At 39.0% G+C, this 25400-nt stretch overlaps 1 protein-coding gene across 1 annotated transcript in view; it reads right to left on the bottom strand.

Annotated features, from left to right (window-relative positions):
* Positions 1-25400, bottom strand: part of LOC137672902 (sperm-associated antigen 17-like) — a 61633-nt gene that overhangs the window by 14348 nt on the left and 21885 nt on the right. Inside the window, exons 17-31 of the mRNA XM_068417322.1 lie at positions 24310-24423; positions 22228-22436; positions 19970-20090; positions 16812-17149; positions 15287-15416; positions 13483-13703; positions 13041-13185; positions 11765-11919; positions 9794-9970; positions 8034-8161; positions 6799-6929; positions 5039-5166; positions 4461-4643; positions 2782-2895; positions 1452-1497 (exon numbers count right to left, since the gene is read on the bottom strand). Coding sequence (XP_068273423.1) covers positions 1452-1497; positions 2782-2895; positions 4461-4643; positions 5039-5166; positions 6799-6929; positions 8034-8161; positions 9794-9970; positions 11765-11919; positions 13041-13185; positions 13483-13703; positions 15287-15416; positions 16812-17149; positions 19970-20090; positions 22228-22436; positions 24310-24423 — 2340 coding nt within the window. The remainder of the gene's footprint in view (positions 1-1451; positions 1498-2781; positions 2896-4460; positions 4644-5038; positions 5167-6798; positions 6930-8033; positions 8162-9793; positions 9971-11764; positions 11920-13040; positions 13186-13482; positions 13704-15286; positions 15417-16811; positions 17150-19969; positions 20091-22227; positions 22437-24309; positions 24424-25400) is intronic.

Raw genomic sequence — 25400 nt, 5'->3', positions numbered from 1 at the left:
TTAACAGATAGGAAATCAATTCAATGTAGAAAGCACCAGAAGCAGATCAAGTTCATATCCCTACCCTGTATTTCTTGAGATATCTTTATGTTCTTTCAAGATATAAATCAAATACCTGTGAACAGGAAAAGCTGCTGACATTCAGCCACTTTCTGACTGGGGAGCAACTTTCTAGGTCTCTATCTCCAGCTGAAGAAAATAATGTGGGCTTTCGAGGACCTTTATTACTTTCAGCTTACTTAAGTTGTGCTTAATTGAGGCTACAAAGCAGCCACAATCAACATTCTCATGGAAGAAACTACTAGTTCAATACATATAACAGAGAAAAGCCAGTCTTTCTGTATTTAAGATAATGACCAGCTCTGGGGCTTTACTAGAGTTTCCCTGTCCTCTGACATCTTCTATAAAATGTGTTGTTTACTTCACGCCTTGAATCTAAAACTGTGAGTCCAAAGAAATTTCCTTGGTTGAAATCAAATTTCCATGGCTAAACTTAGGAGATTTGAGTATTTGAGAGATACGATCCTATTGACTGTGACAAGCTCTCTTAGTGTTTTGGGAATTATGTAATTGAAAATGTCAAAATTTGGGGATTTTTGGTCAGCTTTTTCACCATAAAATATACTTTTATTTTTCTGCCTTTTCTATTTTTACCTCTTTTAAAGACTGTTTCTTTCTCACTCTCTTCTTCATTAATAACATCATTATGTTAAAATTGCACTTCCATCTAAATCAGGAAACTATATAGCAAGTATTTGTTGCAGCAGTTTCTATTTACTTTGCACAGTATGCTTTTTTTAACAAGCAGAAATACCCTTGACAAGGCAGCAAGGGCAGAAAAATACCACTTTAAAGTCTAGCATCACTGTGGGATTGAATACTATGGATTTTTCTATGGAAAAGGCTTATGGATTTTAAAAAGAAACAAACATCTTAATTTTTATTTGTACATATTGAAAACATTAATAAATGTTAACAAGTATCTTATGAAAACTTGAACAGGAATCCATGAGGGAGAGCTAATACATTGTTCCACCTTTTCCCTTAGGCAAGGTTAATATAGCCAAAACACAATTGTTTGAGATCAGATTTTCAAGTGTAATAAATAACCAGGATTTAACTAGTTGCTTTAAAAAACTTGTCTGAAAAGTTCATACTTGTATAAAAGTAACCAAGTACTGTCATAGTTCTTATACCTAAGAAAACTTAATACATGTGGAAATGTGAGTCAAAAATGCCAAATAAACATGCCTAAACACAGGAGCTGTTTTTCAGAGGGACTGAATCATTGATGCTAACAAGTTCTAATCACCCGTGAAGATCATACAGAAGCACGTACATAGCACACATTCACCTTCACTTCCTTCTTTAAAAATACTTTAAAAAAAAGTACTTTAAAACTTATTATGACATTTTAAATTTTTAATAGCTAGATATTCAATTTTGATTACCTCTATCACTGAGATTTTCAGCTGACTTCTCCCAGTTAGGGCAGGACTGCAATGAAGAAGGAATAACTGTGACCATGTGAGAAACACCTCATAACCACAGCAGCCTGTTCAAAGGATTTCCATCCTAAACAAGTGTTATCGTGTTACCTGAGAATGTGACTACAAGAATGGAGGTATTTCAGTGTGTTAAAAAAACATGAGCTGGGAAAAAAAGAAATTAAGTATAGTTTCCCTGGTCTAAACAGGTATTTGTTTCCTTCTTGATGACGTGCTTCACAGATGGCTTTGTATTTTATATGGTTGCTATTTATTAAATCAACTAAGCCAATTCATATTCAAACTTGTTTGTTTGCTAGAATACACTCACTTTTGAAAGGTGGATAGATCACCTGGTAGTGAATATTTAAACTAACATGGCTAGATCTCATTTTTCAAATGCCAGATTTTTTAATTCAGTATGTCTGAATTCACTATGTGAGCTAAATAGAAATAAAAGTATTTATTAAATGAGACTAAAAAAGAAAACATTGTTTAATAACTACTAAAAATCTAGTGTGTGAATTCACATCATGCAAAATACCAAATGAAGCTGTAGGAAACAAATAATTTAAATAACTGAAAGAGAGCAAACTGATCACTCTTTACCTAAGATGTAAACAGTGTTTCTCTCATTCATCCTAATTCATCCCACCCACTTCTTCAACTTCTCTAATTTTTTTTTACCACTCATCTCCCACTAACCACCGTTTCCTGACTGCTGCTCCAACTCCTCCTTTCCCTATTTTCCCACCTTTCCCATTCCCTATTCCCCTCCCTTTTCTTTTCATGCTCTAATTAGCTGTGCAGATTAGGAGAGCACATTTTCCAAAAATACAAATGCTGCTCAGCAGTAACAACAATACGCCTCCAGACTGGTTTTGGATTACTCCAAAAGCAGGGTTTAAACTTCCATTATGGAGGTGGCTGTGGTTGAGATAGAAGCCTCCCAGCTGCGATGACAACAGACTGGAAACATTCTCATCCTATTGTTGGGAGACATACACAGGTCAGTATTTTTGGCCTGTGTGTTTGGGAACGTATCACTCCATGGAGCCAAGCTCCTGAACTGTTTTGAGCACTGCTCCCCCAAAATGGCAGTGGTGCCACTCACCAGACCAGCTGAACACCAAGTGTGGCTCTGCTTTACTGTTAAACTCCAGCAGAGCTGGCACTGTGCTGTCCTAATGTTTGCTCTTTTATTAATGGATAATGATGTGTTTTAAGGCTGACACTTCCAATGCAATACAATGGTTTGGTTGGAAAAAGTAGTTAAAAAATGTATTTTTCTCACTGTAACCAGTTCAAGGAGACTTGCAGCGTTCTCCTTTTCCTCTTCTGTTCTTGGTTCTTTTACATTCATCTCTTCCAACTCATTTTCCTGCTTTAAAATGTTGCCTATATATTCCTGGTGGAACAATGACAAAGAACAAGAAAGATGCAGATGTTTTCTTTGCAGAGGTAGACTTAAGGGGCACCTATATAGAGAAAAGAGTTTGTAGAAGTAATGGACGTATATGCTGCTTCTCAATGTCATAAAGGCCCCTTCTGTGAATTTGTGTGAACGGGTTATACAAATATCTAAAGGTTTGCATGGAGAAATAGTTTTTAAAAAACCCAACAGGTCAAAGAGAGGAGTATTTGCTGAGAAGATAGCAGGTGAAACCTTACCAAGGACTAATCAACTCTGAAGACTAGCAACATTAACACAATTATTACAAATATTTTCTCGGTGCCAATGATTGCAATTCTTCCTTCCCAAGGTAACAAACAGCACTCTTCTTTCTCTAAAAGCCTACAACAGATATGGTCAATGGAGATACTTACCTTGGGATTTTGGTGTGGAAGTTTTTTTTTATAGCATTGCCTTTGAAAGATCAGGATGCAAATTAAAGAATCATTTTTATATATTTATAGACTGTAAAAGGGTAAAATTTAATTGTGATAGACTGGCATGTCCCAAACATGCCAGGGCTGAACAACTGTCAATGTTTTTCTATTGCAAGCATGTCTTCTTTGAAATGTAGGGGCGGGGGGAGAAAATCTAACTGGCTACAACATGCTACTACCTTCACAAGTTTCACATGCTGTTAACTTTCAAATTCAGGCTGCAATGCCATCATCAAAATATGTTAAAAGAATAAATTATAGAACACATGTATTTTGTTATTCTCTAATTGATAAGTAATGAGATTTTAGAGTTAAAATCTTAGAAGATGTTAAAATCTTTAGAAGTTAAAATCTTTAGAAGATGCTTCTAAAAGCATCTTCACTATGTGAATTAAATAAATCTATGTTTTATACCAAAACTGAGAACTACAAAGCTGCTGACAAGGATCAACTGCAGAACTTTCAGTTTCCATCTCAGAACACTTGCACATGAGGTGTAGCTTGAACTTTGTTATGAGCCAGTCACTCATGAAGGGTGGACACATACTTTGTCAGAAGGCTACATAGCTATTTGCTAGATAGACATGGATAGAGTGACAGAACTCGGATTTGAACCTGGAAATGTTCTGTACTGATTTATGAAAACAAATACAGAATCAAAACTAGAGTGTGTCTCAGTGGTCTGGTCACCAAGTTAACTGTAGAATCATGGTGGGTTAGACATTCTTGTACAACTTCATAGATTTGAGTTTTTAAGGCTTTGTGAAGAAAAACAAACCCTAAGCAAAGTAAAAGCAAAGTAACAGATATCAATATTGACAGAAAGGAAACTATTTGTTAGTGTACTATCTGTGATGTGTACTGGACTGAATCCTACGTATTTGCCCAGAAAAGTAGGTTCCACAAGAATGAGTGAAAACAGCTTAGCCACTTCAGCAATACACTCTTCTTAGAGCACCTGTCTACGTGTGAAACACTGAGTGTTCTTCAAATGTCTCTCAGGTATATACTGCAAATCCATGTCACCTAATTTGCCTGTTCTCTATTGCCTGTTGGAAGAATGAAAAAACGTGATTGTACTACCTTGAGGGAAAGCTGAAGCTTTTCTCTCAGTTCATCACTGAGTGGCTTATACTGGAATAGCTGACGGATTTGCAGTTTATCAGGACATTTTCGCACGGGTACTGGCAAGCACGTCTTCTCTTTGGATCCAATGCAGAGACCCCTCCAAGTAGATGTTTTGACTGAGGGATCTGTGGTCTTCCTCTGGACATAGACAAAAACAAGCAAAAAGAGCAAGAGGCTACTTCTATCACTGACTAAATGCAGATATTGGCAATGTGTGTCTCAGCTGAAAAGCACATGCTCTCCTTATAGCATCATAGATTCTACGCAATAAAGCCAGTAGATTCTTGGGCACAATTTATCTGTTCTAAAACCCCTTCATCTGGCAAGACAAACTCCCCTTAAAATTGCTCTATCACTTTACTGAGAGTAAAACCAGCCCAAGGTGACCACATTTTCCCTGACACAGCCTACCCCTTGCTTTGCCTGCTTAATAAACTGAACTTAACAATGTCACAGTCTTTAGAGCTCCCTTTCCCCTCTGTGACAAACATCTATTGCTTAAGCAGGAAAAGACAATTTGGAAACAGTTATACCTCAAGAGGAGAAAATGTGTCCTGGGTCTGTGACTGAAGATTTGGAGGAACAATACTCGCTGGTTCTTTCTTCATTACCCAGGGGGAGGCTTCAGCCAAAGGGCAGAGGATAGTAATACTTAAAACACCTGGTTCAAAGACACATTTTGCTATGAATCAGTTCAAATCCAAAAATTATGGACAAGTGTCTCAGACCTCCAGAAAAATATACTTACCCAAGTATAAAAAATCCTTATTATCAGGTGGTAAAACTCCATATGAAAATGTGATACTCATGGCTACAAATCATATCAGATCACTGAGGTGATTACAGAACAGTTGGACAAGTTTGGCTTACTCAGACCATGCTTAACAACAGACTGCCTGTGCTACTTGTTTTGAGTCTTGGGTAACAGCTGAATTGTATAGCATGTGGAGTATCTCAAAGAAGGAAGAGCAGACCAGTGACTCACGTGTACTGAATAACAATCTCTGGGTGGTACATCGTATTCAGAACATGCATAATTCTTCACTGTATTTTATATTTCACAATCTGATCACTGGATGGATTCCATTAGAGATGATTTATTATCTCTTTTTATTGTTCTGGTTGATTCTAATGTTCTTCATATTTTTTTTTTTCCCAACCCAACCCAAAAATCTACTTAATCTACTATTATCCACCCCATAGGTGGCCTTCAAAATTGATATCGCCACTGAGGTACTTTGTCACAATGATACAGAATTGTGAAGCCTTGGTGTCAAGGCAGATAGAGCCAGTATTGAGAAAGGTAGAGTATGAAGTCTGGAAAAGCAGATGTGCTACTATTACAAATGACTGCTGCTTGTGAGCAAGTTTTCTTCACTGAGATTTTCACTAGGTATGCATCTTCTCCATCTTCCTGATCTTTCCACCTTTGCTATCTTTCTGTCTCCCTCAGTGCCCTTTTTCTTTTTCTCTTCCCATGGCAAAATGATTTCATTCAGTTTATACAATGGGGAACTGGTCACTATTGTGAATAGAAATAGATTTAAAAGTGTGCAAAACCTGACAGAGTAGTAAGTGGAAAGGCAGTTCCCCATGCTTATGATACCAATCTTTGAGAAGAATGTCTTAGTACCTTACGGCTGGAAGCAAACTACCCTTATCATCCCCTCATATCCAGAGGAACCATACGTTCCTGTCTTTTTAAAGATATATTTATTTTCTTAGTATCTACCTGTTATGCCACAGTGTATTTTATAGACACACAGTATCTCCAGCTAATTTCACAATGATAACCAACCATTTCAGGATGTAACTTCTTGCATTGCTACTACAAGGTGTTTGGTGCCGTGTACTATTGGCGTCCCCTATTTCAGTCATATTTTTCCAGCTTCTTAATAACATACATTTATCCTTTCCAACAGCCAGCCTAAGGGTCAACGTCAGGGTATCAGAGCTATATCATTAATGAAGACTGCGATACATTCAATGTTTTTCCATGGTAAATACACAGAGAATCTATGCATTTGATAATCACTTTTGTTTGCGTGTCTGAGAGTGGATAAAGATATGCCAGTTGTTGGCTAGCTTATCCCTTCACAGTGTCATTCAGTTAATCCTCTGCTTCCCAGAGTTTTCCCACACGTTCTTCTTCATGCCAGAAGTGTGGGCACTGTCTACACAGGGAAAAACATTTTCAAATTTCCTGTCCAAAGAAGAGTTTTGAAACTTCTGACTCTACCTTTGCAATTATTGCTGTTATTAGTTTGTCAGAAAAGAAATAAAGTTCTCCTACCTGGGCATTCTTGTACAGGATCCTGCAAGACAGCAGCAGCGGGATCACTACGGGCCTTGGCCAGATACTCGTGTACGTCCCTGCTCCGCAGGAGCTCGGTTCCAGAACCATCCGCATAGATGATGAAGAACCTACACAGCCAGCCACACACATCGGGTTGCATCAGGCACAGGAGGCAGGGTGCTGGCAGCAGGGGGCTGCAGGGGCAGCCTCTGCGAGGAGAGGCTGGGGCTGCCCTGTGCCAGACATAGACAGTTCCAGCTGGCTCCAGTGGCCCCACGGCAGGGCACAGCTGAGCCCCTCAGACAAGGTGGTGCCGCCTTTTGGAGCATATTTAAGAAAGGGCAAAACACTACACAGGCAGTGAGGAGTGAGGGAAAAAGTGTGAGAAACAGCCCTGCAGACACGAAGGAGAGGGAAGTGGTGCTCCAGGTGCTGGAGCAGATATCCCTTCCGCAGCCTGTGGAGGAGACCGTGGTGGAGCAGGTATTCCCCTGCAGCCTGTGGAGGACCATGCCAGTGCAGGCGGCTGTTTCGTGAAGGAACTGCCAGCTGTGGAGAGCCCATGCTGGAGCAGGTTTATCCTGAAGGACTGCAGTCCATGGGAAGGACCCATGCTGGAGCACGGGAAAAGTATGAGGAAGAAGGAGCAGCAGAGAGGAACTGTTACGGACTGAGTGCAACCCCCATTCCCCATCCCCCTGTGCTGCTGGGAGGAGGTGGAGGGGTCAGGAATGAGGGAATGATGTTGGGCCTCAGAAAAAAGAGGATGGGGGAAGGTGTTTTAGTTTTTGTCTTCGTTTCTCACCATCCGACTGTATTTTAATTGGCAATAAATTAAATTAATTTTCCTCAAGCTGAGTCTGCTTTGCCCGTGACAATAATTGGCAAGTGATCTCCCTGTCTTTATCTCGACCCATGACCTTTTGCATCTTATTTTCTCCCCTTGTCCTGTTGAGGAGGGGCAGTGAGAGTGGCTGGTGGGCATTTGGCACCTGGCCAAGGCCAGCTCACCACACTGATCAAATCCAATGGCTTTCAAATTGCATTCTTTTCTAGATGGCAAAAATGAAAAAGTACTGTGATGATACAAGAAGAAAATGGAACTCCAAGACAATGACATCAAATGTGCAAACAGAGAGTACTGAACAAAGGAAGCACAGATCTACAAACCCTGTACAAATACAGTGGAGGGAAGAAAGAAAGTGTAAACCTATGAATCCAGTGCAGTTTACCTGGGGACATGCTCATCGTAAGTGATAGGTTTGTTAACTTCTGGGAGTACTGATGGAGAACTTCTGTCCTTATTGTCATCAGAGCCACTGCTAAGAACACACACTGATGTGCTGCCATTAGCCATGACCTATAATAGAAATGATATAAAATCGCTTGTGATACATGATATATTTAAAACAGTTACTTGCTGCTGAACTGTAATATGACCTAGCCCAGGGAAAGAGACAGAAAAGCATATTTCAGGTTGAGCAACCCGGAATTCACAGGAAAAAGAAATGAAGAAGAAAACTGAAAAGACAGTGAAAAAAGCAACACATTTCTAGAAAGACATGCCATATCATAAATGCTAATATCATATGCTGATTTTTAATAAATGGGGATTGTTAGTTGTCAAATGGGGCCATCCATGCTTACATTCCACCTTCAACATATATATCGGCAGGCATCAACAGGCAAGTTCACACAAAAATACTCCCTGGTCAAGCCAGGTAACTGTGTACTCAGACAGGCACTGATGTACCTCTGTGAAGTATACGTGTATCTATGTATATACACCTACACACAATTATATACATAATTATATATACATCTATATGCTAATATGTTAATAATTACATAGGACATACATATATACTCCTATATAGGTGTATATATAAATATAAATGTGTGTGTACATGTATAAAAATGTGTATATGTGTACAGGTGTGTGTATGTATGTAAGTCTGTAGGTGAATGTATGTATAAATATATAACCCCATATATACACACACCATTAATGTCACCTTTCTTACTACACCTCCCCATACCCCCCTGTGATCACTGCTCCCACAACACCTTCAACTGCCCCGCAGCCTCCTCAGCCTCCTTACTCTATTCCCTAAGTATCAGCTGAGAAAAAGCAGGATGTGCTGATGCTGATGCCAAGCAACTTCTGCACTGCTGTGAAGGGCATTGCTTTTGTAGGAACTTGGTATCTTTGAAATTTCTACCCTTCTGTTGATCAGTTCAAAATTTGTTAGGGAGAGACTGACAGCATGGATTTATATAAGCTCTGTTTCTTCAGCCTAGGAAACCACGTTAAAAACTGTACTATAACGCATATGTCCAGCAGAACCTCGGTGCTGTTTCACATGAATATGGGAAAATGGTAATGATTACAATTGCAACAGCAGAAAGTATACTCTAAGGATGCCACATTTAGAATCTTTACTTAGAACCTTTAATTAGAAAAGAGTACGTAGGTCATAGACACTTAGATGATTGATATTTCCTAAACTCAAAACTAAGTACTAACCTAGCTCAAAAATCTCTCCTAGGTGTGAAAGGTTCACAGCACAATCAGGGTGACTTTAAAGACTGAATCGTTGCTTCTATAACAATATTTGCCTTACCAGGCAGATTATAGAGTGTTTCTATGGACCTTCTGAAAAGCCAACATCCTCTCCCATTTTTAATCCTCATTTGCAGAGATGATTTTTTGCTATAAGACAAGTCACGCTAATTAAGGTAACTTTACAGGTGAGGTAAACTGTAGACTATGTGTTTTATTTCAGTCTCTCTAACAAGGGGGAAGTACCAAAAAAGGGAAACCCATCACATCCTCAAGAACATTTCAGAGACCTAATTCAGGAGCTGTTCCTCCTGGCTAGCTAGGCTATTTTAAGAATAAGTACTACAAGGCTACAAGCTAACTCTGAGAGATGTTTATAAGATAGAATTGCTTAAAATGCAGAAACTTGTTTCCTTCCATGTATTTTACCTTGAAAAGATTTCCTTCAGGATCCATCATCTCACAAATAGTGCTGGAAGTGTGTTTCATAATGTATCTCCCCACTTGTTTCTCTTCTTTCTTGCTGATGAAATTATAAACTTCATGGGTATAAACTGCTGAGCAATCTTCATCAATGAAAAGCGAGCCTGTCTTGATGGGTAAAACCTATCACAGTAAGAAGGGAAGAGGTTCAGTCTTGAAAGGTGAAATCTTCAGTTTAGAGGTACCATGAAAATGAAGAAGAGATGCAAATCAAGAGGAGAGCTCTCAGACCTTTACTACTGAATCATCCAGTCTTGAGGGACTAGTGGGAGAGAAAGAAGGAAGATGAGGTCCAGGAGTTAGGCTGATGTTACTCTCTAGTATTTTCTTTAACTTTAGGAAATTCAAGCTTGTGATTTAAATATACTATACAGTTGTAAGGAAATATCATAGAATCATAGAATATCTCAAGTTGGAAGGGACCCATAAGCATCATCGAGTCCAATTCCCGGTTCCTCGCTGGACCACCTAAAACTAGAGCACATGACTAAGAGCATCATACAGACGCCCCTTGAACTCTTGAAAGGCTTGGTGCTGTGACCACTTCCCTGGGGAGCCAGTCCCAGTGACCGACCACCGTCTCAGTGAAGAACTTTTTCCTAGTGTCCAACCTGAACTTCCCCTGACACAGCTTCATTCCATTTCCTCATGTCCTATTGTTGGTCACCAGAGAGAGGAGATCAGCACCTCCCTCTCCACTGCCCCCCTTAAGGAATTTGTAGACTGTGATGAGGTCACCCCTCAGCCTTCTCTTCTCCAAGCTGAACAAACCAAGTCACCTCAGTCTTGCCCTCGAGGCCTTTCACCATCTCAGTCACCCTCCTCTGGACACACTCTAATAGTTTGATGTCCTTCTTATATTGAGGCGCCCAAAACTGCACACAGTACTTGAGGTGGGGCTGCCCCAGTGCAGTGTAGAGTGGGACAATAACCTCCCTCAACCAGCCAGCTATGCTGTGCTTGATGCACCTCAGGACATGGTTGGCCAGGGCACACTGTTAACTCATACTCAACTCGCCATCCACCTAAACCCCCACATTTCTTTCCACAGGGCTGCTCTCCAGCCTCTCATCCCCCAGTTTGTACGTATAACCAGAATTACCCCATCGCAGGTGAGGAATCCAGCACTTGCTCTTGTTAAATTTCATACAGTTGGTGACTCTAGTCTATCCACATCTCTCTGTAAGGCCTCTCTACCCTCGAGGGAGTCCACAGCTCCTCCTAGTTTAGTATCATCATCAAACTTAATGTACATTTGATTCCTGTGTCCAGGTCATTTACAAAAACATTGAAGAGCACTGGCCCTAAAATTGAGCCCTGGGCAATCCCACTGGTGACTGGCCACCAGCTTGATGTAACCCCATTTACTATAACTCTTTGAGCCCAACCCATCAGCCAGTTGCTCACCCAATATATTATGGACTTGTCTAGCTTCGTGCTGGACATTTTGTCCAGAAGGATACTGTGAGAGACAGTATCAAAAGCTTTGCTAAAACAAACAAAAAAAACCCCCACGTCTACTGGCTTCCCTTGGTCACTAGATGGGTGACATTGTCATAAAATGAAATTAAGTTAGTTAAGCAGGACTTGCCCCTTGTGAACCCATGGTGGCTATGACCAATGCCTGTATTGTTTCTCAAGTGTTTTGCAATAACTCCCAGAATAAACTTCTCCATAATTTTACCAGGCACTTAAGTGAGACTGACAGACCTCTCATTACCAGGGTCTTCCTTCTTACCCTTCTTGAAAATTGGGACTAATATCTAAATATTGGCAGAGTACAAAAGAGATGGAATCATAGGATTTGTGAAGGCTATAGAGAAGAAAATTAAAATAGTCAAGGTGAGAGACGCTGATGGCAGGGAACTTGGGACACAAAGATACATTTCACTGTCATAAACTCAAAATAATTCCCACCTGATATGTTCCCTGTGGCTTTGCTGTAATAGATGTCCCATCTCCAAAGATGGTACAACAGGTACCGTCCTCACAATTTGTTGTAACAGTAGCAAAGTCAGGATTCTCTACTTGCACACATTTCACCTTCCTTGTGATGGCTTCCAAGGGTTCACCTAAGAATTAATACACAACAACTAGACAGGAGCATATGAATCATGGAAAAGCCTTTGGATTCAATTTGCTTTTTCTCTCATAAGGCTGGATCTTTACCTCCTCAGTAAAAGACCCTCAGGCTTCATAACATCCTTTACTACATAATTTTATGTCAGGTAAACAATATGCAACCTTCAAATTTTTGGACTGTGCACTGAATATAGAAAAATCCAACAGCAAAAAATGTCTGTAACCATCTGTGGCTGGTGTGGTCGGGAGAGCACTCTCTAATTTATCAAGTACAGTACTAACTGTAATGATCTGGGTATTCGGAATATACAAGCTGGACCACTGAGCTTTTTTATGCCTGTGATACAAGCTCTAAGATGTGAAGAAATTCCTTTTCAGCAGCAGAAGTCAGGGAAAACAAATCAAACTGGTATGTTAATCTGGCCATTGCCTTCCCATTGAACAGACAGACCAGTTCAAGGTCATTGTTTGGATTTTTAAAATCCCCCAGGGACGTGTTCCACAACCAGAACTTTCTACTGTGTTTGAACACAACAGTCCTGACACCCACACAGTAAACACACTTCTTGTTAATTACAAACTTATCCAGCAACTGAACTAAGCATATAGAATATACTGCCAGCCAGAAGAAACACAGATGACCATTAGCTCCACTGGTTTCACTGTAGTTTCACTTCTACTAGGCATGGCATTTTCCACAGCCATATTCAATCAAATTTTGAAGACCTCTGAGGCTTGTGAGTCCATGGCCTCTCTGGGGAATATGAGGGTTCCCTGATCCTTATACATCTACTCAGTTAAGACTCAAATCAGCTTGCTGCTTGTATGAGGGTAGGAGGAGAGCGGGCAATGAACGTATTAGAAGCCATGGTCTTATGGTAAGGGTGGGTCATATAAGTACATACATGGAAAGAAGGAAATCTCCTTGCTTGCTACAATGTAATTTTTGCACTGAATACTGATGAAAAAAAGACCAAGCAGACAAACTAAGCCTAGACTGCACTAGTGGATTTATTAACTAGGCTATTGGTATGAGCCTTCTTTAGTATATTTTGACAGTTATCTGCCTCACAAGATAGAGCAGAGACAAGTGCACCCCTTTTGATTTTACCTGTTTCCTCACTATCCTGTGGTACAAAAAGTTCTTCAGAGTTTTGATAAAAAGTTGTGATCCTAGTACCATCAGCATAAGCTACTACTCTGCTACCATCCAGCTTCTCAACAATTACCACGTCATCATCTCGTACAGTCATAACCTGAAAGAATGAAGGAATACTCATTTATATTAGCTCTGTGAAACTTGTAACAGCAACGACAGTAAAACAAGGCATTATGTACTGAAACTCTGATGAAGCTAGACGACTGCAACTTTATCTACTTCAGAGACCGAGGACTCACATTTTCTTCAAAATCTAAAGCTTTTGTATTAGTAACGGTGTAATAATACAATCTGTAGGATATATGTTCAAAGAACAAATGCTGCAACTTACACGATGGCAGCCCTGTCTTTTAGCTTAGTAGATAGTGCTATAATAAAACAAAAATAGTAATACCGTTCCATCAGCCGGGTCAGTTGCCTCATAGATTAAGAGTGGCTTCAGATCCATTATCTTTCCTCCCTCAGTGCCCACTCGAACGCCTGATGGAGTTGTTGTTATCCAGGTTCCTGCCTGGTTCTTCTTAGGTTGCTCAGAATTAACCAGACCCTGCACTGTATTTTCAAACAGCTTGTCCTTGTTTGGGTGTGATACGCTGCTTCTGCCACTGCCTTTTCCTGCAGAAACAAAAATTTCTGTATCAGACTTCATATTCTCTAAGGCAAAAGACAAAATCAATAAAGTGAAGAGTTTCTGTAAGCATTCGTTTTGACAGTATTGAAAGAACTATCTGTCAAGCTGGAGGAAAATTACAAGTGCTGTTACTCAAAGGTGTACCCTTGAACTAATCTTATTTAATGTGTTCATTAATAACACAGAAAAAGTAAACAGCATGCTAATGAAATCTGATTGTGACATGATTTCGGAAGGGACTATCAATGCAGAAGAAAATCTGAAAGGATTACAGAAAAAAAAGCATCCAAAGCTTGAAGATTAAGTAATAGGAATTTGATACAGCCTATTAGAATGAAATTTAATGCAAAAAAAAAGAATAAAAATAATTTACACTTCAGACAAGTTTGCACCAATAGAAGAAAAGAAAGACCTGGAGGCATCATCCATACAGAATGACTACAAGTTATCAGTGTGAAAATTCGGTGACAAGAAAGGCAAACACAATCCTGTCGTGCATCAGAAGAAAAGGGATGGAGATTCCATTGTGAAAGGTAATGGCGAGATCTGATTAAGAATGTGACAGAGAACTCTGGTCTCCCATAAGACTAAGTGTATGCAAAAGACAACAGCATAGTCCAAAGAGGAATCTAAAAGGCTTACAGCATACACATTCTAGGAAAAAAAAAGAAAAAGCCAAAAAGAGATGAAACTTTTCATCACAAATTTGTCAAGACTAAGCAGTGGAGAGGAAAGGTGGGAGGAAAAAGTGATCATAAATAAAGGATAAGGAATAAAGGATATACACTGGCCACAGATAATGAGACTGAAAATTAGAAGATGGTTTGTCAGGGAAGTTCTCAAATATCCTTCCAGTTATCCTAAGGAATATCCTAAGAATAAGGACTGGACTTTATAACCTGAAAGTCTCCTTTTTGAGCAACTTTTCTCTTTGTCAGCAATTTTCATTCACATACTTCTAATAAATTATACATTAATATTATGACAGGTCATAATTATTCTTTGCACTAAGTAGCACTGAGTGATCTTGGACTACGCTCTGAGGTATGAAGTGAACGTTTATTTGGTTCTTTCTCAGCCAAACAAAATAATGTAAGAATAGTTATGTTGGGACAGACCACAAGTCCATATAACCAATTAATAATGACCAATAGGAGGTGCCCTGGAATACATACATTGAGAAAGAAAAATACAGTAAGTCCTCTGTGAGAGAAGCATTTCTCAATACCAGGACTGAAAACTGTGTAACACATAAGTAAGGATTTGACACTACTGTAGTTACAAGGACTTACTTCAAAATACTGTGTGTTGAGTCACTCTGCTACCAATGTAGTTCTTACACACCCTTTTACTTATTAGCATGCTAGCATGTTAGGAGAAAAAGAAATCTAGAGTAGGACAGAAATGATTTGATATGAAGGTAACAAATTAGCAGTGTGCAGCAGCTGAGTACAGATAAAATTGCATCTTCACACTGGCAGAATTTTCAGACTAAAGAAATATGCCCTTTATTAAGTATCATCAGCCCTGCTAAACTTAAATCTGTCCCGAACACTGGAAATGTTACTTTTCTTAGTGCTGGTCTCAGGTGAAGGCTCCGGTTCTGGCAACAGTTGCATGACATTTGGAATTGTAGGTGGTGGCAGGACAGGGCCAGAATCAGGACTCCTACTCACGGTGCCATCAGCAAACAGAATCTACAGCAATCAAGGACATACCAGAGGTTAAAATCACTTCAAACACCAATAGAAAGTCCCAAAAGAATGTGCCACAAATGCAAGAGTCACTAGATTATTGTGTGATGGAGGGGAAAAAAGTAAAAAAGACTCTCAGAATGAATACATGAAATAAAGAAGCTATCTCAAAAAGAAAGGACTGCTAATTGCTGCACTTTATGTATATAATTAATATTGTCCATTACCCTCAACTCTTCATTTGCATGTTCCCTTTGTAGCAGGGAAGAATTGTCCCTGAATTCATTTACAAATACAGTACAGATGTTCTAGGGAGAAGACAGTACAATGTGGAAAACAAATGGACAACATACAGAAACATCTCAAGAGTTACAGTTATGGTAAGATAATTCACTATTCTTCTTTTTTGAAGGCTTATCTATGTACAATACATTCTTGATGAGTCACAAACATTAAGTTAATGTAAAGAATGCACTCATAAACTGCTTACACAAAGACTATGGTACAATTATGCTAGGCCCATAAGATCTGTATTCTTCTGTCAGGAAACAGTACGTTGAGAATATATAGACATACAGCAGCGAGCTTCTTTGCATACTTCCAAAATGGGTATCTTTCTCAGAAATCCTGGCTGAATGGTTTAAGATCTAACGTAATGAAAGGATGTAAAGAACTTGTACTAGGGGTTGTGGCCTACTTAGGAAAAAAAACTTGAGGAAATAAATAAGGAATTATTTTGACAGTTTCTGAGTCAAAACAGATGACTCCTCTTTTCATCTGTTTGCTAACTACACATAGAGTCTTAAGACTTTAAAAAGACAGTTGCTTGTAGATTGATTACAGTATGTGCAAAGATGGTATCTAGCCTATAGCACCTAAAAGGTACCAGAATTCTGGGCAACCTAAACACGTGTAAACAAAGAATACAAACTTAGGAATATAAAGTCTTTTTGATGAAAATTTAGGATACCTGAATGTGTCTGCACGACTGAAGAATAGTTCAGTTCTTTTCTAGATCCCATATGACTGTTTACATAACTGAAAAAATATATGGATGCTTTTGTGTTGCCAAAAATACCCAAAGCCCAACTAATCCACACTTCAGAAGTTTTAAGCCCAGGAATGTAGTACTCAAAACCATGTTCAGCTATCTCCTAATCCCAAAGTTGCCTAAAGTCTTCACGTGCCTAAAATTTTCATCATTAGAGCTCCCTATGTGCCTTAAGTTCTGATTCTGAACAAAGACAAGAGCATTTTAGTCTTGACATGGCTGCATAAGTCAGTGGTTATTTAACTCCTTCATCTCCAAACTGCACACTTCTCTATCTCAGTTGACAAGCACAAGTTCAAGGGTAATCACATTTGCAGGCTGCTTTCAATGAATTCTACTAAACATACCTGGGTAGATCCATCCATCATGTACTTTACCACAGTTCCTTGACTGGTGATGACTCTTGACACCTCTTCTTCTGTTTGCCTTGCCACAGATGTATACAGATGAGAGTTCTTTACCTTTTGGGGATAACTCTGCCTAACGAGAATATCCAGAGTAGGCTGCTTGGCCTGTTCTCTTTCGGTGTCTTTGTGCTCTATTTCACCTTCTGTAACCTCCTTTGCTTCATTTGCTTTGGTCTCACCCTTCTCAGCCTCTTCTTCCTTGGCTTCATCTGCTTCGGTCTCACTTTTATTTACCTCCTCTTTCTCAGCTTCAGCCGTAGTGGCTTCACCTTTCAAATCTGAAAAAAAATTCTGAATTACTTAATACTGCGCAGCACACTTTCAAACAGTGCTAAACACCCAGCACCATGGTGTCTACAGAAGGTATGCAACTTCAGGTGAGTAAGACTAACCCACCTTGGCTTCCTCTGTAATCCACAAAGGAAAGACACTGTTTTTCAGAGAACAATTCAAAGCAGTCATCTACTCAGAAACTCTGCATCCTCCTGTGGAGGTGTCTGTCTTTCCATATGAAAACAAGGGAAATTTGAAGATGGATTTATTACGGATGCTGAACTTTTGGGAGACTGACATTAGGTGAGAGGAATTTCCTAACTGCCCATAAAAGTGAAATAAGTTACTGAGTTTCACCAAGTTTGAACAAACTGAAGTTAGATATTTTGTCTACTTGAACAAATAAAGTTTTTAGATTAAATTATGGCAGTGTGTTGAGTATGGTAATTAGTATAATTATGGTAGTTGTGTCAAGAGACAACATGGATGTGTCCGTAATTGCTCTGTTCACCTCAACTATTCAGCATTTCAACTCATGCTCATTGCCAAACCATGTGTATTTGAAAACCCTCTGCATCCTCTTGACTTCCTACCAGATTGATCAAAGCACATTCACCCTAAACCAGCAAAATGTGCCCAACTGGCTGCATCTGCAGGGGCGTTACTAGCAGAGACAGAGATGTGACCATCCCACTCAGCGCTTGTCAGGCTGCACTTGAAGTGCTGTGTCCAGTTCTGGTCCTCACAATTCAAGAAGGATGCAGACAGACTGGAGAGGGTCCAAAGGAGGGCCACAGAGATGATCAAGGGGCTGGAGAATCTGTCTATGAGGAAAGACTGAAGGAGTTCGGTCTCTTCTCTCTGGAGAAAGCTCGGGGGGAACCTCATCACAGTATTCCAGTACTTAAAGGGCTGCTACAAAGAGGACAGAGGCTCTCTCTTCACAAGGAGCCACGTGGAGAAGACAAGGGACAATGTATACAAGTTGCACCAGGAGAGGTTTCATCTCAACATAAGAAAGAAATTTTTTACAGTGACAACAATCACTCACTGGAACAGCCTCCCTAGGGACATGACAGAGACCCCGTGGCTGTAGGTTTTCAAGATGCAATTGGACACGGTGGTAGATAATCTCATCTAGGCTCCCTTTTCCACAAAAGTTTGGACCAGATGATCTTTCAAGGTCCCTTCCAACCTGGGCTGTTCTATGATTCTATGATTCTGATATGAAAAGGAAAGAGATGTCTGAGAATAAAAATGAGGGAAGCTTTTACCAGCAATTCAGGTCTATGTGGCCAAAAAAAAAAAAACCAAACCAAGACATTCCTCTCTCACATGATTATAAATTTGTGCTAGATCCTTGTGTACCATACTACTTAATACAAATTTCTTATTTTTTATTAATTTATATACACTGGACGTACCACTTGGCTGGTTTCTAAGAGGTATGTTGTTTCATCTGTTGCCAGGAAGACAAATGATTTTGCTGATTTTTATGCAACAGCTCACGCATCGGATGTGTTGGAATTACTGCTAGCATGTACTCAGTGTGCAGGACTAACCTGGTTTATTCCTGGATATGGGCACCTCTGCAGTTGTGTTGATCTATTTTCACATATTCAATAGCTCCAATTCAGCCTGGCCTTGACAGATTTGTTGTACATAGGCATTAACTGCCAGTCTAGGTAGCAGTTTTTAAAATTGACCAGATGACAACAGCAAAATTCACATTTGTCTGCTTCAAAACCTAACAGTGTGACTACAAAAATCCAAGATTTACTACAGTTTACAGAATGCAAAGATGAACTTTGTGCTGTTTTCAAAAACACTGGGAAATGGAATCATTGCAGAGGGATGTCACACACAGAAACTTTTAAGTATCTATATTCAAAGGAAATTCAATGATAAGGGCAGAAAGGCTCACTATTAGCATCTTCTCTGTATGTACTGGATGGCATAAATCAAAGGATTTATGTGAAGTAATTCCTGTTTGAAACTGATTGTATCTTTTACAAAGGCAACAAAACCTGACTGCAAAATATACAGTAGTAGAAAGTCCATCACAGTGTGGGTTATTTTTGTTAATCATTCTTACCATTAAAAAATGAGTATAACTTAGATCTAGTACAAGGTACGACTTTTCAGTTTCAAGCCCCTGAAATTTGTAATACCTTTGTACACTATGTTTACAAGCTATCACCAAAATTCTGTTTCCTTTGTACTTCCAGACTGGCACCAGTCACTCCTTTGACCTTTTCTTTGGTAATTAAATTGAGTTCTCTGGTGACATAAGCTCACTATAAGATACATCTTCCAATGCTTTAATCTTTATTGTCATTCTTCCCTGAATCTTTCAAAATACGAACATCTCGTCTTGTGGACTTAAGAACAGTACCTATGATTCCAAAGGAGGTGCAGATATAGGTAACATAACAATCTTCCTGTTGTCACTCAAGATTCATATATATATTATATATATATGCATTTATGAATTGAATTTGCTCATTTTTCTTTAGTATTCTAATAACATCCATATTCAACTGATTATCCAACATGACTCCCAAGTGCTTTTTAGGGCTGCTGCTTCCCTGCCCCCTGATCTGTTACGTCCCACAACTTGCAATTCTAGATTTTACACTTGTTTGAATTAAAACACATTATTTATGTTACAAATACTATTAGACATTATAAAAGACTTAGCAATCATCTGAGACGTTAAAAAATTCTTATTGTTACATCTAGACCCATCAAGGCAGAAATAATTTTCTTCTGTAGTTTTAACTCCTTTTAAAATTCCTTACTTTGCAGTGGCTCAGAAAACTAACCTCCAAATATTTCACCAAGGAATGTTAGTACTAGTCCATTGGGACAGGAGACGTTCAGACTTGGGAAAGTAGGTGCATTTGACATCACTTGTGTTTGGGAAGCTGATTCTTCCATTTCCATCTACAGAATGAAACATGAATTAGCTTCATTTCACATTTTAGAAATTAGAAAACAGAAAAAATTAGACTACAGATTTCAGTTGTAACAAAATTTTTTTTTTTTTTAAAAAAAAGTGCTTTTTACCACTCATTTTTAACATTTTGAGAGTTTATGGATTCTGAAGTAGAAACATCAGCTTATTTTCTTTGCTTATGCTATCTTCTTTCATTCCTCTATTAACCCTTGAAGAACCACCTTTCTTAACTTTATTCATTTTGCTGAGTCATTATGCTATCATCTTGTGCACAGTGTCACGATGAGATGACAATAAATGGATAACGTGAAGCAGATGAGCATGAAATAATTCTTGAAGTTGCACATCAGTTATTTTACCTAAGATTATTAAAAGAGCACAAAAGATAAGCAGAGCAGTACTTCCAGTCTGCTGCAAATACAGCACTGACTTGAGAAGGGGACAGGAAGGAATGCTTGGCAGTCAAAAGGTGTAATCCTCTTTGCACTGCTCTGTAGTGGAAACTTCTCTGATGACTAGAAAAGATAAGGTTGACCTAAGGAATGTCGGAAGACCCTGGAACATTTGGGAAAAATACAACAATGGACCCTTTGATGTCATCCCCCCAAAAACCTATGTGACAACGAACGACACTATGCCAGCAGGCATAAGATGAAAACAGTTTTGGGTTGCAGAGGTAACAGAGAGAATTTGTTCTGGTATTACACCATATTTCTTCCATGGAGAAATTCTGAGTAACAGGACAAAAGAGAAAACAGTGCAGGAAAAGATGGCAGACCTGGTGCTGCTCATGTTCTTTACATGTCACCCACCAGCTTATGGAAGAGGCAGAACATAAGAGGGAGAAATGACTGGGTTAGTGGAAAATAATGGGTCATGAAAAGCACTATATGCAGTAGATCGGACTTAAATTTGGCTCAAGGTAGGAACCAGGACATTCTCTTAGCAGTTCAGTCTGCATCATTTCAGCCATACTTGATTAAAGATGGAACGAAGTAAGGGAAAAATTAAAAACACACTACTATATGTTTTAAATAATTTTGCAGTTAGTCTGGGAAGATATTATGAACCACATTTAACAAGCACATTATCTAGAAATGCTACTCTTTTGTCACTTGATCAGTTGAAAGGGATAGCTTTTTATCATAACTATCATTAAAGAATTATCCCAGACAGTATATTTTAGAGCATTAGTGTTACATGAAACTGTTTATGGACCTCATTGCTTTGTGTTCTGATTATGACTGTTTTCAAAAGACTGTCCTTTCCTAAACTGAAGGTGGTAACTGAATTGGTTCTCAATACTATTCATGTTCATTTCTGTCCTTCTCTCAGAGTTCGTTTTGTATTTTAACTGTGTCCATTTCTGGGACACTACTGGTTGGAGAAAACAGCTTCAAAAAAGAAAAGAGGTTAAATCATCTCAAACAGAAAACTCCTGCATTGTCTTCCACCATCTTGCTAATATCTCATCCCATATTTCTTTGAGAACTTTTCATGTAACTCATTACTCTGGCTGATCTGTGAGATCACTGGACCAAAAAAACCTCCTGTGGTTGCCTAGAATATTCTGCCAATAGTTAGCTAATGACCTGAAATAATCTAGGTTAGTCATTTTGCAGAGGGGAACTGTGACCCATTTCTGAACTGATACGGCCTCTCCCACTCACATGTTTTAATGCCAAAAAGCTTCTCATAGAGCTTTGGGGAAGACGTTCAAGATTAAAGGCTGTGCATTTATGAGGCACATGGTCCTGTGATTCCTGTATTACTCTGCGCTAAGTATTCCATAACAGAAATTCAGAATCTGCTTTTGAAATGCCATCCATCCTTTCCAAAGACCTGTCCTGGGACAGAAGTGCTTCAGTTACAGGCAAAAGTAACTTACTGCTTAACGTCACGGAGTCGTAAAGGCCAGTTTCATTAGCAGCTGCCAATAAGTATATCTGAGCACAACTGGAAGAGTCAAACATATCCTTAGAAGCACCATAAATTGTTGGGAATTTGTTAAGGCACAGTTCAAAGCCCTCTGAGAAGAATATATGTTCCTGTTACATAAGTTTATGTCTTTGAATTTTTGTTTGTTTATTTTCTGTGTTCACTGGATAATGTCTGTTCTCTCACCTTTCCTTCTTCTTGCTTTACCAGGTCATCAGGTGGTGGAAGGCTTATTTTGCTATGGCTTGCTTTTGCAGATGGCAGAGATTTTCCTGATTTTTTTTTGACAGACTTATCTTTTTTTTCTGGAGCTGATGTAACAGGAGAAATTATGGTCGGAACGTGAACAGATGGGACACTCAGAATTCTTGGTAAGACAGGATCTGTTTCATCATCTAAGGAAGGGAAAAAGCAATATTTTTAATGCACTTAAGTTTCATAAATGTAGATGGCCACGTTTTATTTTTAACAAGATTTTGTACACTAGATTTTACCTTACAAATAATAACCTCGGTGGGGGAGTTTATTATTTCAGATAGAGGTACTGAATATATGAAATTATTTAGAAGATCTTTCCAATCTTGAGAGAGATGGAAAACTCCAGAGGATTGTCAGATTAAGGACAATCAGGGGGAAGGTTAAGGACAATTAAGGAAGGTTTCCTTCCTCCTGCACACACATGTAGATTTCTAGCACTTGGAGTTGTACTCTCATAATTTCGTCAAGGCACAAAAAGCAAGTGCAAAGGTTCTGTAATACCCAGAGGGCAAAAGCCATGCAGGTGCTCAAGCAGTGCCAGATTCACAAAGCGATAAGGAGGTTACTTCTAAGTCTGGCTGTAAGATGCTCTGAAGTTAGATTTTGGTCATGCTAGAGAAAACAAATAATAATTCAGAACTTAAACAAATATTAACATTTAACCAAGAAATAAAAGAGATGCATAAAGCTAGCAAACAGCTTGAAGCCTTTTGTCATCTTAGTTTCCCTAAAAGGAAGATGGAAGAGATAAAATGAGAAAAACAGTAAGAAAAATGAGAACTAAAGAGGTTACAGAAAACGATTTCAGTAATGCAGGAAAAATGAGTAAATTGTACCCAATTCAACCGATCAGTGGAGAGAAACTGTGGATTACATGGCATACTGTTCTACATTAGGGATGGATGGCGTACGAGAATAGTCTAAGCCAGAACATTTCTGGTCAGAATTTTTCTGAGCACTTACAATAAACACCCACAAAGGGAATTAGGCATAAGCAAGTGATTGTAGAAAAACTGCAGACAATCAAAGAATGCCAGTCAGCAGTGCTGCACTAAAGCTCAGCAGGGCAAGGATTATTCTCACGTAGAACAGGATGCTTATGGCAGCTGCGAAAAAGCCTGACCATCACAGCTGCCATGTAGGTGTTTAATGAGACATGTCTCTCTTTTATGCCAAAATACATGTTTTCACAGTCCACTACATTGTGAATGCTCTCTTGGCCCAAGTTTAAAAAGTCCTTTTTTAGTAATTAATTTGTAAAACGTATTTGAATAATTAAAACTTGACTGTATATTTGAACAGTTTACCACAGTCCACACAAAGATGCATTCAATTAAATGCTTTCATATTTTAAGAGCTGAAAAACGCTGGGATTATTTTCTGATCAGACAAGGGTTTCACTTTTATCCATATGATGGTTTCAGTGGCCTTTCAAATGTAATGGAAACAAAAAGCTCTTGGTAAAAGCAGATGCTATTTTCACTGTGGTTTTGTGAAGCAATTGCTTCCAGTTGGTGAATGTGTTTATTGAAAGGCTGAGAGAAATCCCTCATTATGTCTGCACAACTGTCACCTAAAGTCCAACTCCTAATGTAAAATGAAAGTTCCATAATCACCTATATAATTTTACAAAAATATTATTTCTTGGAAAACCAGGACGACTCCTCAGCAAATCACATTTTCTTTGGCTCAAATTAATTGGCCGATTTTGCTAGGCTACTTAATAACAATACTTGCAAGTTTCTCCCTGCACTGCTCTGTTTTCACAGTAAGTAAAAAAGCATGGAGTCCTCCCTCCATTTTGAAATTTGAATCATAGAACATTCTTGACAATGTAATCTCATCTCGAGCCTTGCTGAAAATTCCCCACCATGTAGTAAGAGCTGCTGAGAAAGGCAGAATTGCATGCAACAAATTATTGGGTTAAGGAGTGTACGAAGAAAAAAAAAAAGAAAAAAAAATAATTCCCCCTATGGTTCTCAAATATCCTCTGCTATTTGCTTACTTTACCTGCTGTCTTGCCTGTAGGTCCATAATAGCTCAGAGACAGCTGGATTCCATTTTCCAAGGTGGCTGAAAAAGATCCAAACTTGCTCACAGCTTTCGTTTGATTTTTCAATTCTCCTTAAAAAAAAATTAGAATGAATTTTAAAGATAGCAACACATACCAGAACCACTTCGCCTGCAAACTAATGACTAGTGTGAACAGTGGCACCTCAATGTGTATGACCAACCTGTGAAAGATTAATATAGGATGGGGAAAACTTTATCATTCCATTCATAGGGTAGCATATAATAGTCATTTTTGTGTAATATAGCTGTGATTTTTCATTTAGACATTGCATTCTAATTAGCTAGGTGTGTAAAAACAGGTTTAATAGCAACAACTAGTGAAAAGTTTTTGTGAATTTAAACAGCAAAACCCCCTAGTTCTGGAGTCAAGGATCCTTGTTTCTGTTCCCTGCTTGGCTGACAAGAATGCTAAGCTGCTCATTTCTACCCCATGTGGCCTATGCACTACCAAGGGTCATTGTCTCTCAGATATTGTCACAGGGACCACACCTTGAGGAGAAAGTAAAAGAAAGGAGAAAAAGTTGAGAAATTAGATCCAAAGATATGTCTGGCATTTGTGACAGTGGATCAGGAGAGGTGCAGGACAAGATGTCATGTGATGAGTATGTCATCCTTGAAAACCACATGAACTATGCAAGGTAACACCTCCGAGACAGTGACACTGGATCCTACCTTGCCTCTAGCTCAGCTCCTACTGACTCAAAGAAACATTCTGCTGGTAAGAGGAAATCGTTGGGATTTCCAATATGGGGAACAGCTTCTTAAAACTGTGAGTAGCAGCAGAGAAGACTACAAAAGAAGGTTAAGGCAGGCACCCAACACCTAGCCATCTCCCAGTTCTTTCATCAACAAGGGACACATGCTGAGACCTCATCTGCTTCTATTTACTGTCTGTCATTGCAATGTTCATGGGTGACTACCACCTGCAGGATGCTGTTTTGCCATTTTGACTGCATTAAAAGTTTACTATCGTATCATTCAGCCACTGCCAGCTATCACAGTGGATGGATTCTTCTCTTCCCTGCTGC

This window comes from Nyctibius grandis, chromosome 23 (genome assembly GCF_013368605.1).
Source record: "Nyctibius grandis isolate bNycGra1 chromosome 23, bNycGra1.pri, whole genome shotgun sequence".
Lineage (NCBI taxonomy): Eukaryota > Metazoa > Chordata > Aves > Nyctibiiformes > Nyctibiidae > Nyctibius > Nyctibius grandis.
This window is presented reverse-complemented; position numbering and strand designations above follow the sequence as displayed.